The sequence below is a fragment of the Dicentrarchus labrax genome, unplaced genomic scaffold (assembly GCF_905237075.1).
Source record: "Dicentrarchus labrax unplaced genomic scaffold, dlabrax2021, whole genome shotgun sequence".
In the NCBI taxonomy this organism is placed as follows: domain Eukaryota; kingdom Metazoa; phylum Chordata; class Actinopteri; family Moronidae; genus Dicentrarchus; species Dicentrarchus labrax.
This window is the reverse complement of record NW_026136715.1, coordinates 18,741,188-18,759,481: the sequence shown is the minus strand read 5'-3', so window position 1 is coordinate 18,759,481 and position 18,294 is coordinate 18,741,188. Positions and strand designations below refer to the sequence as shown.

The window sequence follows — 18,294 nt, the reverse complement described above, 5'->3', positions numbered from 1 at the left end:
TTGCCATTGTTTATTTCTGTATCAGGGCATGTTTGTAGTGGAACAGGCAGCTACTGCAACGGTAGCTAACACAGTAGCTTTCGCAGCTAACAAGCGAATGTTAGCCACCAGCACAGTCAGGCTGTCTTCATTAGCCTGTGAATGGCATTGCCCCATGATAAACTTATCTTTAATTGAAAAGAATGAAAAGATGAACATTTAATTTGTATTTATTATATGGTTCCAAGCATTTTTTTTATTTATATTCAGCAGTGCTTAGAAGTAGTGATTAAACGGCCGATAACCTATCAGGTCACGCAATGATAACCGAGCCATCTCCTTGACAACAGAGACAGTGTCTTCCCCTGATAAATTTCTTCCTCTGTGAGATGCTGTTGAAAGCTCTGGAAAAAGCTTCTAAGTGGACCCTGTCAAACTGCTGATAACTGTGTTTAAGATGTGGCGAAGTCTGTCTGTCTAAATCTGACTCAACTTTCAAATTTAAAACAATGTAAACATGTAAAATATAATTACAGCATTTGTAAGGTTTATTCAGTTCATAAATTTCTTCCAACAAACAAATTCTTGTTCTTGTTCTTGTCGGTCACACTGCTCTAAAATTTAACCAAAACAGTCATATGTTCCATAATACATTAACTAGTTTGTGTAGTTGCAGACATAAGAGTTTTTCCACCTTTATGCACCCCTTTTACATGGGCCACAAGAATGATTTCATTCTAAATCTGACGCAATCAGAATAAAAAGCTACAATCATTACTGAAAACACCTGAAAAAATATCCCCTATTAAACGATAACCACAATGAAATATATAGCAATGGCATAATGAGCACTAGAATGGGCTTCTCATTCACCTTACCAGTTTCCAGAGTGGAGCTGGACCTGGCATTCTCTCCCATACACAAAGACAAAATGAGAACGGCACGAATTGGGGCCACAGGCACAAGTTTTGAGTCAGTTTTATGGCTGCTCAGCATTTCTCTATATAAGCAGCCCCACAGCCCCACAACAAAGCTAAATGTAGTCCATTTGTGTCCAGGGGGAAGCTTATGAACTACCGCATGAGGATACCAGTGAGCTCGGAGGACAGACAAGGTGCAAGATGGTTTGAGAGAGATAAGTGGAGGCTGGATCTTGTGTGTGTGTGTGTGTGTGTGTGTGTGTGTGTGTGTGTGTGTGTGTTTAAGAAACAACTGTGAGAATATACCTCTTCACAGACCACCACAAAAAGATAATACATGAAGTACTCCCATTTATTCATAATTTTTGCACTAGCTGGGATGAATGTAAGATGCAAATGCAAACCCCCCAGGCAGTAGAAATGCAATTAAGGTAAGCTACCCTGCTAGCAAGGTTAGTGCTGCCGGTAGTGAAGTGCCAGGTAGCACCTCCAACACAGCTTCCCTCAGGACTACCACTCTGCCGTCTGCGCAATGAACCAGCGACCCTTAGCACACACCTCCCTTCCCAACACAGCCACTGGTGATAAATTACCTAATCCCCCTATCCCCAGCCGTTTCTATTATACACCCTGGGCTTCTAAAGAACAGCTTGGAGGAGAGAAAGGGTGTCGAGAAGAGAAAACGAGAGGTGGGTGTGTAGCAGGAAAAAAAAGACTTATTGACAGAACCACAATGACAGTGGGAAGATATATAGGCCAAACAAAGGCAGGAATCAGCAACCATAATCTTCAGTATGAAAAGGACCTGCGTGTCATTTTTGATGTTAAAAAAGGGGCACTCAGAACCACTTAACGCTTGTATTTCTAGACAATTTTGTCTGACAAAATCCATCTCAAGAGCGATCAACACATAGGTGTCAGTTTCTTAAAGTGTATTATTTCAGACATATTACAAACATTTTATGAATGGGCCACTCACAAAGTCTTTTTCTGATGTTAATGTGGTATTTATGTGCATTTTATGAATCTCTTATACAGATGAATGTGATGCCACCACTGAACATGCACATCTCGGGCATCATTTCAGCTGAGCAGAGAAGCAGCTACAAGGGACAATGACATCAATGCTCAAACCCTCCCAGAGGAATGCTTGTCGTCACTCACACTGGCGCAAACACACACACACACACACACACACACACACACACACACACACACACACACACACACACACACACACACACACACACACACTGCTATGGAAACAGCAGGAGTGTGAGCGCGGATCAGGGTTAAAGGGATACCGCAAGGCGCACACACACACACACACACACAAATACACAAGCAGAAAGAAATAACTGAAAAACAAAGCAACAGGGACAGCCCATTGAAAACAGTGCTGACACATGACCAAACTGTCCCTGACCAGCTGTGTTCACATTTTCCTCTTTAAAAAAGCCCTACAGAGGTCAACTGAGGACTAAACGACTCTCTGTCATTGCAGAGGGAAAGTTAGCCAACAGCTTTTCCTTGTGAATGTGAGAGGGGAAACAACAGCAGACCTGAGCTTACTGAGCTTGATCTCGGGAAGTGTATGAGAGATATGCGGTTTCAAAGCAGAGTGCTGCCAAAGCCAAGATGGAACGTATCCTATCAGACAGCTCACTATGCCAGCTGACTGCTATGGAAACAGCGAGGGTGTGAGAGTATGTGTGTGCCAGAAGTTGAAAGGACATGACAACCCATGGGCACACATGCTAATGCTGCCATCCATGCTTGTGCATGTACACATGCATGCGCGCAAAAACAGACATCTGTTACCTATCTATATGTTAAACTGAGTGTAAAAAAAAGTTGGAAAAGGGCAAACAGAGCAGCTGCAGCGGGCGCACACACACACACACACACACACACACACACACACACACACACACACACACACACACACACACACACACACACACACACACACACACACACACACACACACACACACACACACACACACACACACACACACACAGGACAGCATTCTACAGACTGGGCAGCCATTCAAACTGCTCTCGGTAACAGTAACCCACGGCAACCCTAAAACCAGCCCCCTTTCCCTTCCTCCTCAAGAGACACAGATCCATTGCCCAGTTAAGGGAGAACAGAATGAACTAGCAGACAGAGTGCCCGAGAGTGAAAGGAGCTTGTAACTTTACCCACTCTGCCCCTACTAAAGTGCAGCACTACTAACCCCCCCCTTAAAGGTTCAGGAGGTTAATTATTCAACATGAGAGGGGATTTGTGGGAGAACTGAGAGTGGACACAAGCCAGCAAAAAAACCCTCACCTCTTTCGTTCAACTCATCCACTCACTGACTTTCACTTCTTCCCATGGATAGAGGCATGAGCGGACGCTTTTTCAACTCACTCTTGGACATCATCCATTACACGCAGAAACACATGTTCACAAAGATACACTCAGGCGCACACATCGCAAAGGCTACTACACACATCTGCATCAGAGTTCATGTTTGCAGCTTCTTAGCACACAGAAAGTCTCACTCCACTCTCCGAGCGGCTCTCCTACCGTTGTGGTTGTGCTGCAGGGTCTCCAGCATGCTGGCAGAGTCGGTTGCCCCCAGCTCGGCCAGTCTGCGGCTGGTGGCGCTCAGCTCTGACCTTAGGTTGGTCACCTCCTGGCTGGCGGACTGAATGGCCCCATCGATGCGCTGGGCCAACTGCTTGTTGTCATCCATCATTTTCAGGATTTTTGCCTGAGGAGGAGAGGGGAATCCAGACAAGGTGTCATGCTGACAAGTTGACCATTTCCTGTGAGGGAAGGTGTCCCCAAATAAATCCCTCCTCTTTGCCTTATTTATCTGTTCTCGCTCCTTTTTGATGAGAAAGCCAAGTTAAATCCTCAAAGCAGTTTGTCCTTTCCCTTAAAGAGAGGCATCCGGCTCAGGGGAAACGTGTATCTGTTGGGAGGAGTGTACGCTTTAGAGATGTTGTTTATGTGGTGTGCGTGTGTCAGTGTGCGAGCATGTCTGTGTGTGTGCCTGTGTGTGCGCCTGAGAGTTCTGTAAGAGCACAAGAGTGCGTGTGTGTGTCTGTGTGTGTGTGTGTTAGAGAGCCAGCACTGCCCCTGTGAAATGTGCTCCCTGCAGCTGACTGTTGAAAGGACACAGAGCACTGAGAGATGACAAGCACCTTTTTAAATGGACTGTACCATTTGCAAAGAAAGCCGAGGGGGTGGGGGACTGAACGAGACCATATGAGCACATGGAAGTCAGAGGTCCTCAGCACAGCTGTCTTTTGGAGATACTGCTGTGAGGTTCTGGGATTGTGTGTTTGACTGAACTGACACTAGAAATTTCACTAAGGCTTTGAAAATGGAAGTGAGTGAAACACTGCAGCTTTTCCTCTTTCTCTCTCTCTTTCTGTATACTGCCTGCACCTCCCTCCACGGACTCATGGACAAAGGGACGCAAATCATTAGTTTGACAAACAAGCAGTTGTGGGGAGAAAACAATAATAGTTATGCAAACAAAGCTTTTATCACAGTATCACAGTGAGGTATTCCTCCTGCGAGCAAATGCGTTTTTAAAGCTCTGCTGTAATATTTGAGAAAAGTTGAACTAAACAGCTTGGATTACTCGTCCGGCAATAGCTAAGGAAGGTGCAGGCATTCAAGTGTGCGCTGGGATCTAGCAGTGATGCAATTCCATTAAAATTATACATTTTGTGGTCCATAAACAACAATGTTAAAGTGATAATCATTTAGCAGAAACCAAACCAAAAATGAACATTTGCTTGTTCCAGTCTCTCAAATGTGAGGAAAATGGTTTATAGAGGAAATGTTATATATTTGGGGATAAAACATGCAATTCATTGTGGGTTCTGGGCAATTGTGATGGGCATTTTTCACTTTTTTTCTGACGTTTTCTAGACTAAATGATTAATAAAATGTAAAGAAAACATTAAACGTTCATTTATATTAACAGATAATGGACCACAAATAGTTGCTGGTTGCAGCCCAGAGCATAATGATCAAATGCTCATTATTATACAAAGATTAGATAAATCTTTTTTTTCTTTTTCAAATTCAGCAAATATCTCCTCACCGCTCCGCTAGCTGACTGCCCCGGCTCTTAAATTGGAAACAAACAAAGTGGAACGAACAAAGCCACACAAACACTACATTTTTATTCCAGCCATTCCAGCCAGGATTTGTGTGTCAGGTAACGTTCAATCACTTGCCCGCAGACATTCAGCTCACTTTCTAGTTTGCCGAGACATGCTGTTGTTGTGATGTTAGCTCTAGGAGCTGGAGACTTGTGAGTATCGATGTCTGGAGCCGGTGTGCTGGCTCTGGGAAACCGTCTCGTCCTTTCTTCATGTTAGCTGTGCAGCAGCAACTGTAGCAGCAGTTTTGCTTACCCACAACCTACCTAACGTTTGGTAGAATACTTGCTCGGTCACTGTTCACACCATATCATGGTATTTATCATGGTATTGGATTTCTCCAGAACTGCATAGCCCACTTTTAAGCAGGGGAATTTGAGAGTGCAAGTATGCGCTTTTTCCACATTCAAGCTGGGAAAGGGGAGAATGTTGCTCACTCATTTTTCCTAACCGGACTTTCCCAGTCAGGGTTGTGAATTGGAACCATTTTTCTAAACTTACAGATGACTGCCACACCTCAAAAGGCCCTGCATTATGTGATCAGCAAAGCAACATAAATGCATCTTTCAGTATGTCTATATCTATGTATGCTTTTCTTCTCCTTTCTTTATAGAAGAGTACAAAGCTACAGGTAAAGGCAGCAGACACAGTGACTGCCACCTGTTTACAGATAAGGCTAATCAGTCACAGCGAATGAAACATTAATGCTTCTTTCTGCCCGTTGCAGCACCACAGAGGGGTATTGCTGAAAGTATCTGCAGCAGGGTGTGAAAACTGTTGCTTTTATTGTAGTTGATGCATCGCAGGCCAATGACATTACTTCCAAATGTCAAATATACCCCAGAAATCAAATAAGAAACAGATGGATACTAGAAGCTTACTGGATAGTCGCTCGACACAGAGCGCAGAGCTGATAGAGAATTAACATGTTTGTCAATATAGACATCAGATATGAACAGGAGGATACTGCATTTCTTTTCTTGGGAATATTGATGTGTTTGAGCCACACAATAACATATTTCCACATTCCAATCAGAATTTAACAATAAGGGTCTAAATGAGTCTGGTGGCAGATGTGCGGGGTGTTGCTTATGTTACCAGGGAGACAACAATGTCAATCAAATCTGATCCAATCACACCCACACAGTCCAGAAGCTGAGTTAGAGCATGCATTAAATATTAACTAAGGATGTTTTTTTTTCCTAACATTGACTTTAAATGTCGCTTAAATAGAATATTTATGAGTGAATATTTAATGTTAAATCATAATACTTAAAAATGGGCAGACAGCCAAAATGGGTATATGTGATGACATATAATGTGAAAATGGTCTCATTAAGTGGCAAACCCATTTTTATTTATCATCTGATTCTGCAGGTCACCTCAACTCTATGAAACGTTTGGCCTATTTTCATCAAACTTGAATGTTTTCAGTAATCAGCCTATTTATAGTGGAAAAGTTCTGAGCGACCCATTGAACGTCCAGCACATAGTAGGAACTAGTAGCAAAAAATGCACAGGTGAAAAAAAACAGGACATGTGGTGAAACAAAGAAATCCCCCAAGAAATATTGAGTGGAAAAAAGTACGTATGTTACAAGTCAAGGGAGAAAGCACTTCCAGGTCATTGCTTCAGGTTCTCTTAGACAATTAAAAAAGTCTGCTAAGTCTGGCTCTGTCGTGTTATTACAACATAGGACCCTTGCTAATAGACGTGCTGCTCGGTTGGGAAGCAGTGGCACTCGTGTGTGTGTCAGTGCCAGCATTCCTGGAAGTTGAGCCCATGTAGAAAGATGTTTTAGCATATTGCTGGTGAAGCCACGCTCTGAACAGATTCCCTTCAGCTCTTTGGACTTCTCTCCCCTTCCGCGTAGACGCTTAAGTTTGACATCATTGTTCTACGGCACACAACTGTCAGAAAAACCTTTTACCGGCATCGATGAAAGGAACTGACGAGCACAGAGACATACAATTTTGACGGATTGGACAATTTGGAACCACTTCTCAGCTCGAACCCGTTCTCAATTCCCATCCTTACACAGAAGTACTTTTCAATATATTTATTGAGGGAAAGCAAACTTTTTTTTTTAACCCATCTATTTTTTCTCTCACCCATGTGTTTTTTGTTTCTCCCCCATGTTCCCAAAGGGCCTCTATAAAAAAAACATAGCTAAAGGGAGAGTGAATAATGGACTTACATGTGCCATGTTGCCAGAGACACAACTACTAAATAATGCTACTGTTACATCTGCTGGATGTGTAAATAAACTGCAATATAAATAATGTGATAATATATTAATGTTGTGTTTACAGCCTACTGTTCTCTCATGTTTCCCCAAAAAAGCAATTAATGCAGGTTTAAGACATGAAACCCAGTATTAAGTTTTCAACAAAAGGAGTTCAAGAGCGGAAATTCTTCCCCTGCACAAACCAGAGGGTCAGCTACAAATCATTTCCATGGAGCTGGGAGAGATTAAGTGTCTGGTGGTTAAAGGACACTTACAGGGCAGGGGGCTTGAACTCAGGACTTCTAGCTGACAACTGTGTAACTGATAAATACACAATACTGCTACTTCATTGAATGCTAGAGGAAAAAGTTGTATAGGACATTACACAGAAACAAAAATCCAGTCTTAGGGCGCAAGATGTCTTGACAGTATAGACTCTAATTGTTAGTTGTAAAAAATAAGCATGTGTAATTAAATATTTGTTATAGTTGTCTCTGGGTTCGCAGGGTGGAGGAAAACTGCCCCAGTTCCCACCAACACCCCCACTCAATCCTGCATTCCTCTGCTATAATCTGTCAAAGCATGCCCACTCACTCAGCAGTACAGCTGTGTTGTTATTGTTTCCTAAGGTTATGTGAACTTAGACCCCAACCCATCCCGCATGTGGCAAGCACGGATCATCACACCACGCTGCACAAGCCAGGGTAGCAAACAACTGCTGTGTACTCCAAGAAAATGTTACTGTAGACCCTCAGGCACTCTGCGAGTATGTGTGTGGGCCAAATATTGAGGTCTCAAATAAAACCTAACTGACCGCCTGCTAAAGTATGCAAGCAAGGGGATGGGGATCACCACACACACACACACACACACACTCCACCCGTTCATCCATCTGCCCAGACACAAGTCACCCCTCCCGCTCAGTAAATGAACATCATGTTGTTATTTATAGACGACCCTGCTGCCGCATATGATACATTAGTCACAGGGCAGAGCAGGCACAGACACACACATACTGTACGCTCATTCACACACACACACGTACACTAGGGGGCTAATAATCCCAAAGTCATTTGATGTTCATTAATGAAATTCATCTCTTGTCAGGTGTCATAAAAGTCTGTCGGGCCCTTGTGGGTAATTAGGATGCTGTGTTGTCTAAGTTTGTAAGAGGATGTTTGTCTTTCCTCAGGACTATGTATCCTGTCAGTAAACCCGCATACTGTATACTGGTATACATCTGCCTACAGCTAGGGGTTTAGTATGGGGTGGCTGTTAAGCAGGTGACACTAACTGGGAGTCAGATATATAGTTTCCATATTTTTAGGTTTTTGCTTATCAAAGAAAGCAGAATGTTACAAAAACGAAAAAAAAAATGTCATAAACTACACGTGACGTTTTTCCTCAAAAAGTTGACATTTAGGTGATTCAACAGGAAAAAGGATGACATTTTACTTTGCCTTCGGTTATTTTTGTCTTTATCACCTTTACTCACAAAGCCATATGGAACCGCAGCTAAACAATGAACGTGCTCATATGAATGTTCTTCGGGTTGTGTTGTTCTGATTTACACTCCTCCTCTTAACAACTCAACATCTAAGAGTGGTTACTGGTTTTTAGTGAGTTAAGCTCTAAACATGTGAACACGGGTTGTAAACTTGATTCATGTCTGTATGTACATCACATAAATGACCCATCGCTCAAGTCTCTCTCTTGGGGGTTTTGAATGTGTCGGCTGGTCAGTGGAGTGAATCAGGACCCAGTGGCTGACTGAGGATCAGTAATTAGTGGGTGTGCTGGGGGTTTGGATTAGCATATGAATAGAGACAGTGGGGAGTGGGATCATTCTTCATTGCGCTGCTGTTGAGTATTTGTCCACACAGAAGACCTTTTGCATGCCAAGTCACTGAATTCAAGTAAAGTCGTGCAAAAAAGTTGCAGCACTGAGGTCTGTATACAGTAGTTTTTAAGCCTCAATGATTAAATTTTTTACTTACTGGGGTGGAATTTTGTTGCCAAGCAATAACAGTCAGGACTCAGAAGTACTCACTGGGATTGTATTTGTTGCCTGGCAACAATTGAAACAGAATTCAGATGTGGTGGTAAAAAAAACACTCAAGAAAGTGTGTACATCTTTCAAGGTAGAGTTTTATTTTTGTGTTTTCATTCAAAAGCATGGTGTACAAAAACTACTAAGCTCTGAAAATACTGAACAATTATAACTTAAGAAATCCTGTTACTATAATTATTTTTTTAAAAGTAGTTTCTCTGACATTGTATAAGTAAAGCAAAGGCTAAACTTTTCCCTTTCAGACTTTTTTATAGGCTAATTTTTTAATAGTTGCAGGTGTATATGATGAGCAAACTACAATGTTAATAGGTAAAGTGTACTTGTGCAAAGAAAAGGTTGACATGACAAAAAGTGTGGTTATCTACAGAAAAGGATTTTTACTGAAGCATGCAGTGGCATGTGTGCATAAGTGTTATATGGGCATGGAGTTTTTTTCTTTTCTGTAGTGTCTCATAAAATTGCTGAAAGATTCAGGCAGACAGCCATGGGCTAGGATAAGTTATTTAGTTTTTTCCCCTAAGATAAGCTTCATTAATTAATCCCAGCATGTGCCTTGCATGCAAAAGACACAGAAATTAAGCGTAGCGCAAGTTCAATCAGGAAGACTATCTTTATGCCTCATTCATTCACAATTCTCTCTAACTCTCCTTCCTAATCAGCGACTAAGTTAAACCAATCATACTTCTCCATGATCTTCTCCAGCCAATCATATTGTTGCTGTCAAACTTTAAGTATGATCTCCTCTCTGCTGCTTTCAGCTGTCATTTCAGTGCAAAATCATTGCGACCCTCCTCCACCACATTCACCATTCAGAGCTCAGGCTGAACTCCTCATCACATCCAGATCCTGAGTCATTCTCTTCATCCTTCACCATCACCACCACTAGTATTGGGGTGGTGGTACTTCAAAATGAAGTATCTCCTGATTGAAATACTGTATGTGTGTGTTCAATCACAATCTTTGTCATTCTTATAGTAAAGAATACATTTTCTGTGCATTATTCATATGGGAAGAAACATTTGGTACAACCCAAATATGACACTAATCTGATAATCTGTTTTCCTTCTAGAAAGGAGAATTTATTATATTTACAATACTTTGTGCTTTCAGCAGCCTGACTGCTGTGATATATATACAATGTGGAGATACCTACACCACAATCTGTATTTAGTGATTCAGACTATGCCTCTGCAATGCAGAACTTATGGGCTGCACCAAAATCACCTGCTTATTGATAGCATCTGGAAAGACCAGCCAATGAGGTGGAAAAGAGGCTGTAATGCGGGGCCATGCTTATGTGGATTCTTGGGTTGCTTGATTTTTATTTTTTCAAACAAAAGGAAATGGTTTAATATCCCTTGAGGAGTAAGGAAATCGGGTTTTTGTAGCTGAACGGTATCTTGATCTGTTATCAAGATCATCTTATCTTATGGGAGAACAGGGCTCAGCAAAAAAAGTCTTCCTCTGCAGAGTCAGAACACACACTACACCCAAATAACAAACACAGTGGTGGTGGGGCAGGGGGGGCTAGAGGGAGGCATTGAGGAAAAGATAGAGAGAGAAAGAGACAGAGTAGATGAGAGACGTTACCCAATAAGATCATAACATTTACCACATCTCTGTCATTTATGACCACTGTTGTGCAGAAACTCTTACATCTTGTCAGTTGTGGGTAGAGTCTGCAGACAGCACCCAAAGGAAAGAAACCGAGCATGCCCTCAGGCTCGTTCCACAAATAGAGAGCTTACATTGGGGCAACAGATCCTGCGTGACAGGATCAGAATGATCAGAAACTATTGTGCTCTTCTTTGTATGAGTCACTGCTGCACAAACAATCCAGAATTTCCCAGAAAATGTTTACCAAAGTTTTTGTTATTCAGGATCACATCTAAGCACACCACTACAGGGACATTTTTATTTGCTCTTGCTGGATTGTGACTTTCTTTATATTGGAGGAAATTGCCTTATCAGATGTGAGGTCAATCTTACAATTATTAATGATGATTTTAATAAAGTTCTACATAATGCAAGAATTCAGTTTGGTGATGTAAGAAGAACAAGATAGCTCTTGCAGACATACTCTAATACTCCATGCATTACTGTAACTTCGCAACTGCTCATAGGTCGTCTTCAATCCAGCTGCTTCACATTATAATCAATGGCGGTCTATAAACCTTAGACAGAGAAAAAATGTTTGAGAAGTGCATAATGTTTGAATTAAGAAATTCATGTACAGTAAGAAGCAACAACAGAAGAGAAGGCCAACCTTGAGGTGGATTCCACAGGTTTTACTCATATGACACACCCAGTTGACTGAAATGCAAAGTGATGCCCTGCTGCTTTGTGCCAAAGTTTCTTGTGAGCAGTTTTCCACACCCACAGAATATGCATAATGGATCATTTCTGCAAAGAGGGAGCGGACAAGTTACTGGTTGACACAAGAAGAGTCAAGGGCTCATTCCACCGGGGTGGGTCAAACCAAGACAAAGAACAGACACAAGTCTTATGAAAACACAGAATTATGTTCACTGCGCTAATCGGTTTATTCTCATCCTTCCTCTTACTTCACTGTTTAAAGTATCTGAGAATGGATAATACAGAGCAGCTGGAGGATAGGAGAGAGACTGATCTGTGCAGTGGCAACTAACCCAGAGGGATTACATTGACAGTTGTATAACTAAAAGGTCACCAGTTTCACGCCAAATGTTAGTCCAAACCAGCTGAATTCCCAAAGTCTTAGTGAAAGAGACTTACTTCAGTTCATTATCTCTGAAGATAAACAATGTTAGGAACTAGCTGGTCAAGATACAGGAGCAGTTGGAAGCTAAATGTAAGAGCCAGATATTCTTCTCAGGAGTTGGAGACCAACACATGCTTAAATAGAGTGAATATTGGACTAAATTAATGCTGGATGTGTAAACAGGCGATTGTTTTTTTACATATTCATCATAACAACTTTATAAGATGATAATACGTGTATGTTGTGTATGCTGCCCCTGTGTGACTGCAAAAAAGTAACACAGGTTTAATTCATATTTTATCCGTTATAGGGTTGGAGTTGGACATGATTTGATCAAATCTGAGTCTAGAGTCAGATCCACTTCTCAATTCTGAATTGTTTCAAATCTCTTACAGGATCTGATTAAGTTTTACTTTCAACACACATAAATAACTTTGTTTTGTTCATGAGCTACTTTCTCCAAATGCTGAATTATCAAACTGGTAAGCTTAAATTGTTCTTTGTTACTCTAAAGACTCAACCCTTGCAATAGTAGAGTTTCTTTCTCTAAAGAAAACATGAGTCAAATTAGTTACGCGTTAATTAACTACAGATGATATAATCTGCCAACAGCAACGTTTGTCATTAACCAGCAAAATAAATGTTTGTTTGTACATTGCTCTTTGCTGGTAAAATAAACGTGAGAAGAGACAAGAGATTTGCTAATAAATTTGTTAGCCTCCGAGTTTAGCGATTCCAAAAATTCTGCCAACTTGGAAGACGATCCAAAATGGAACTGGCTTTCGGAAACCAATCCTACTTAGCTGCTACAATCGAGCCCTATTAACATTTCTGAGTTTATAGTGCTGTATTAATTGGTGCCAATAAAGAAAAGGTAAAATGCTCTGGGTTTATAAAAATGGGTTGATAAAACACACATCAAAAGGCTTTGCTTTAGATCTCTAAAGCATGTTTTCTTTCTTGCAACTCATTTCAGGCAGCAAACTGGCTCTCAGTGAATGGATATTAATACCTCTACTGTTCTTTCTACCATCAGCACTGCATGTACCGCTGGCTAAGAAATAAAATACACAGATGCATCCAGGTAAACACAGTTTCTTGACACACAGATTTCCATTCTCACTGACTGGGTGGGGAGGATAGAGGTGGGGAAGTGTGCTATTGGAATATCCTGAACCTCATCCCAACTCTCCCAATTTCTCTAATCTCTTGTTCCATTCACACTAAGCTCTTGCTCACATCCTCCTGCTTTCACATGGCCACTGTCAGCGTGAGGCAGATCTAGACAGCGATGGCAAACATCGACATTTTTGGGCACGCCATACCTCCGGATGGACGCTGGCTCCATGGTAAAGGCTCAAGGCTAATCTCAGACACAAACAGGTTTGCAGGCTTTGATGGGAATTAAGATAAATGCTCCTTTGAAGTGACACAAGCAGGGAACAAAGATCTCCTACAGGTATATAGGCAAAAGAGAAAAATGCTTTTATGTCAGTTTGAATTTGGTTGTGTGATATCATTGATCGCCTTCCACGAAAGGTGGTGAAGATTGTGTTTGTGATAGAGATGACGGAAGTAGATTTTGTGCCATAGCAGACAGCCTAACCTTCAAACACAAAACCCACCATTAAAAAAACCTTCAAACTGAATACACGATCAAGAGTATTCATCAAAATGTCTAAATAGATTTTAAAACTCATGTTCCATATTGGGAAGGTCTTGGCGGCCCCATTAGGACAAGTTTGGTCTATATCAAGTACATGTGGCAGCTACCATGTTTAAAATGACAACATTTATTTATTTTTCATTGTCAAAAAACAAAAAAATAGGAGTCAGGAGTCTCATTCTCCCAGTTAATCTTTAAAATATATCAATGACTTAAGCTTATGACCTTAATATTTTTTTGAAGATGGACCTCCAATATTTGGTAAAGTAACTCTAACTAACTAATAAGGTATGTCAGATGAAGTAGGCTACAGCGGTGTATGTCAAATACATATTTAATCCATAAGTAATAAAGGATTAGCAACTTCAAAATTAAAGGATTGGGATCTTGGATCAGGATTGGGCCAGTAAAACTAGATTGGGATCCCTACTCAATATAATCAAAGGGAAGACAATAACTTTCTATAAAATATTCTTTCAATTCTTTCAAACAAAGCAATTTGGAGATCTCAGAGGACTTAACTCAATAATCAAACTCATAAAATACAGTATCACAATAAAATCTCATAAGCATGATGACTACATGTTTTTGCCACCTCCATACATTTGATCAAAGATGACTGTGGTTAACAGTTTGCAGTAGCTGAGAAATTAGTGAAGCTTAGTTCTATTAAAGAGGATCTTTTCACACGCATACACAGATGTTTGCAAAACAACAAGAACAAAAAAGCCTTTTAAAAAAACAAATGCTGGAGACGGATGAACAAAGACTCAAAATGCAGTTCACGACTGCCGTTAAAATGAGTCCTAAACAATGTCATTGGCTGGTGGCCTGAAGAGCTCACAGATGGTCCATTTTTCCTGCTGAAAGGGAGTGTGTGGTTGCGCGTCTGATGCTGTTAGCGTTCCGAGCACTAAAATCCCTGCGTAGGTGTGTGCTGTTTCAGTTAGTGTAGTTAATTGCATGTGTGTATGCGTACGCATGTATGTCTGTCTTTGTGTGTGAGAGAGTGAGAGGGAGAATAATTGTGTGTTGCAGGTTGAGGGGCAGCTCCTGTCTCTTCTGCTCAGTATGCAGCAGTCGTCGTCTCTGTGACGAGGATTGAGAGAAGCTCTGTTTAGGTGCTGTAGGGGGGTTGTCACTGGCTGGCTTGATGCATCCTTTCAAAACCACTTTCCTTCAAAGGCACAGCACATGGATGACAAGCTTTTCTATACAACACCAAAAGGTGATGAAAAAAATAGCACCAAAAAATGTTTTTTATTTGTAACAATATGAGAGGAAGATATTTTATGCTACAGAAAATCTCTTCTTTTGCAGGTTAGAGCCATTCAAATATAAAACAGCACATTTCAAAATTAAACTGTAATCAAAATTTTTAAATTTAGCTAAGTAGATCCTTGGTATTTGTTTTGTGCACTTAAGAGGTCCAGTGTGTAACATTTGGGAGGATCAGTTGGTAGAAATGGAACATCATATTCATCGGTATGTTTTCATTAGTGTAAAATCACATGAAAATAAGAATCGTTTTGTTTTTTAGACATACATAATCACAGTGTAAAATATAACAGGCAGTCGAGTATTAAAAGAAAAAAAGCAGCACCACCGCGTCTCGCAATCTCTCGCGTAGGCCTGGGCCACTGAACTGAATTGATTGAACTGATTGATTAAAAATGAAATATGGGTCTAGCTGAAACAAGCGAATAATTCAGCTACATCCGAGTGGTAATAATAATAATTCAATGGCGCCAAATCATAACAAGTGTTACATTGGCTACTGGGGGCTGGATCACGACAGCAGCTAAGGATATCGTTTCCATGGTGCAGAGCTGCACTTCCACATCAACCTTTCTCACTAAAAGAAGCAGTGGAATAGCTAAACATTTGACACACCAAGCAACAAAGAGCAGGAGACAGAGAGAGAAGCCATCGCTAACTGCAAAGCTGAAGTACTATAGCTAGCAGAACTGAATAGCATGTGGGATTAGGGACACATTTTCTAAATGGAGAGAGCTATGAGTGCTTTAAAAGATCTGGTAATGTATATTGGGTAATCATCTGATGTAATGAAGAATATAACAAATTTGAGTGAGTTGAGCTGAAGCAGCAAAAAATATGCAACCAGCAACACATAAGCACTGAATCGGAAATAATACGCTGACCACTACAAGTTAGAGAGGGTCACGTCTTTTGGTCAGTAGACAGCATACTTATGTTTCCTATTGGTTTATGGACACACACACACATACAGTATGTGCAAAAATAGACAAGATTAGGTCAAACCTATTAAATCTTTTTGAACAAATAATCAAACATCCTTTTTGACCAATTTTGACAGCACTACTTCTGATTACTAAAAAGAAGCAAAAAAAGATGTAATTTATTCTAAAGCGACAGCAACTCCTACAATATTGGTAATGTAGCTTGATCAGTGCAATATCTGTATGGACGAAGAATAAAAAAATGTCCCTTAATACCTTTTTAAAATGCATGCTGTCAATCCTGTATTACGGTATTTTTCCTGCAGTTCCAAGCAGCTGCCTGGTTTTCAGTCATTTCTATACACTATAGAAAAGAACAGCTGTTAGCTGTTGAAATATCCTTAATAATGTAGCAAAAATAATGCAGACTTGATGTTTACTGTGATGGAATACACAACTCAACTTTTACGAGAACAGAATTTCATGTCTATGAAAATAATGGAAACTAAAGGATACCAGGAATGGTAGACAAAACACATCAAAATACAGGGCCAGTAACGTGGGAATGAAGAAAGATCTTGACAGATACTACAAAACATCAAAACTAATGAATATGATAAGATTTCACAGTCAGATGTTAAAACCAGTCACCAGAACCATCACTTAAGAATGTATGATTGCTGCAATATGCAAAGACAAAAAAATAATTCAATCATAAATGAAATTAGCAAAATGATGCTGTGTTAACAGTTTATTTCCTGATATCCATATCTGGATTCAGCTCAATGCCAATGAGTTGATCAAGTGGAGAGTACCAAACCTAATCTTGTAAATGAATGCAATTCATAACAACACCTAATGATGTTTATACTTGATTAATTTGCAGAAGAATTAAGTCACGCACTGTCCATTACCATTACAGAAAAGAAACAGGAATCACTTATAGAAATGGGGAGAGAAGCCTGGAGTCAGCTTTTCCATCACTCCTGCCGTTTTGCATTGTACTACTCCTCAAAATATGCAGATCTTTGCAAATGAACTCATTACCTCAAGTATTAAATTAGTGTAGAGTGCTTGCCAACAGCCTAAGTACTGATTAAGGTAACAATAGGATGTGGACACCTATGGGTGCTTTGTGATTACAGCCTGAGCCGAGCAGGCAGGGAGAAGCCAAAATCTGCACCTGTATTGTATGAGGTGTGTTTATGCGTTGTTGTGTCGGACATGAATCCCTTATGATCCATGGTGTGACTCTTAGTCTGCTCCATATGGTGCTTGGTCATAAGCTAGACTGTAATAGTGATGCGACCATTCACAGACATTGGGGCAAATTCACGAGGATTGCGCTGTTTTGCAGCCGCTAAAGCTGCACAAATAAGACAAGAAGAAACCGTCTAATTCCCAAAGCACCAAAAAAGAAACTTAACTTAAACTGCGTTACCGAGAAAATAGCATCTCTTTTGTGAAACAAACACAGCAGCAATTGACTCCACAGCTACGTGTAAAAATGCTTAACTGAACTTGAAGGACCGCATTGAGCAAGTGGTGACAAACACATTAATGCGCCTGTTTTGTTCTTGCCAGCGCTGCCTATAAAGGTTACTTACATATGTATCTAGAAAATAATTCCTCCTGTCTATGCAGAGTCAGATAAAAGGTCATCTCTGTTTGACCCCGAGCTGACAGGGAAGTGCATGGCCCAACATCCTCTAGCACTTTACAGCTGTGTTGTGAAAGTAAATAGAGAAAAGGACTGCATTAATGGAGTGGGTGAAAGATGAGCTCAAAAAACTGTGATTAAAAAAAGAAGTCTTGCAGAGACTAATCCGAGTTTTGCTAATAGGGAGATGAAGCATTTGAGGATGCCTTGCAGCTGTTACTAGTCCAGTCCGGAGTTCTGCGTGGTTGGGATTAGTCTGCTAGCTGTGTATCCAAATATGATTTTCTAACTCTGTCAGCACAGTGAGCCCCCCTATGAAGCCAATTATAATGGGAAAAGTGGAGTCTTAAAGAAGTGATATAAGCAGAGGCGCAAGGTGAGGTAAATATTAACATTTCAGTTATTCTATATAGCTGTGTGTATGTGTGGATATGTATATATATACACTGTGTTCCAAATTATTATGCAAATATGATTTCAATTAAAAAAACATTAGATTTTTTTTGTGCTGCTACCAATGTCTGTTTAGATCACTGACATCAATCTCAGACAGGTTTGTCTTTATTAGTTTGCCAGGTGAGCCTAATTAATGGGAAACTACTTAAGGATATTGTTCCACATTATTAAGCACAGGTTTCATGCAATATAGGCGAAA

At 40.5% G+C, this 18,294-nt stretch overlaps 1 protein-coding gene across 2 annotated transcripts in view; it reads right to left on the bottom strand.

The window, feature by feature from the left end:
• LOC127377764 (kazrin-like) overlaps window positions 1-18,294 on the bottom strand; it is a 163,111-nt gene that overhangs the window by 103,365 nt on the left and 41,452 nt on the right. For both annotated transcript variants that reach the window (XM_051425942.1, XM_051425943.1), the window contains exon 3: window positions 3,477-3,663. In XM_051425942.1, coding sequence (XP_051281902.1) covers window positions 3,477-3,663 — 187 coding nt within the window. The remainder of the gene's footprint in view (window positions 1-3,476; window positions 3,664-18,294) is intronic.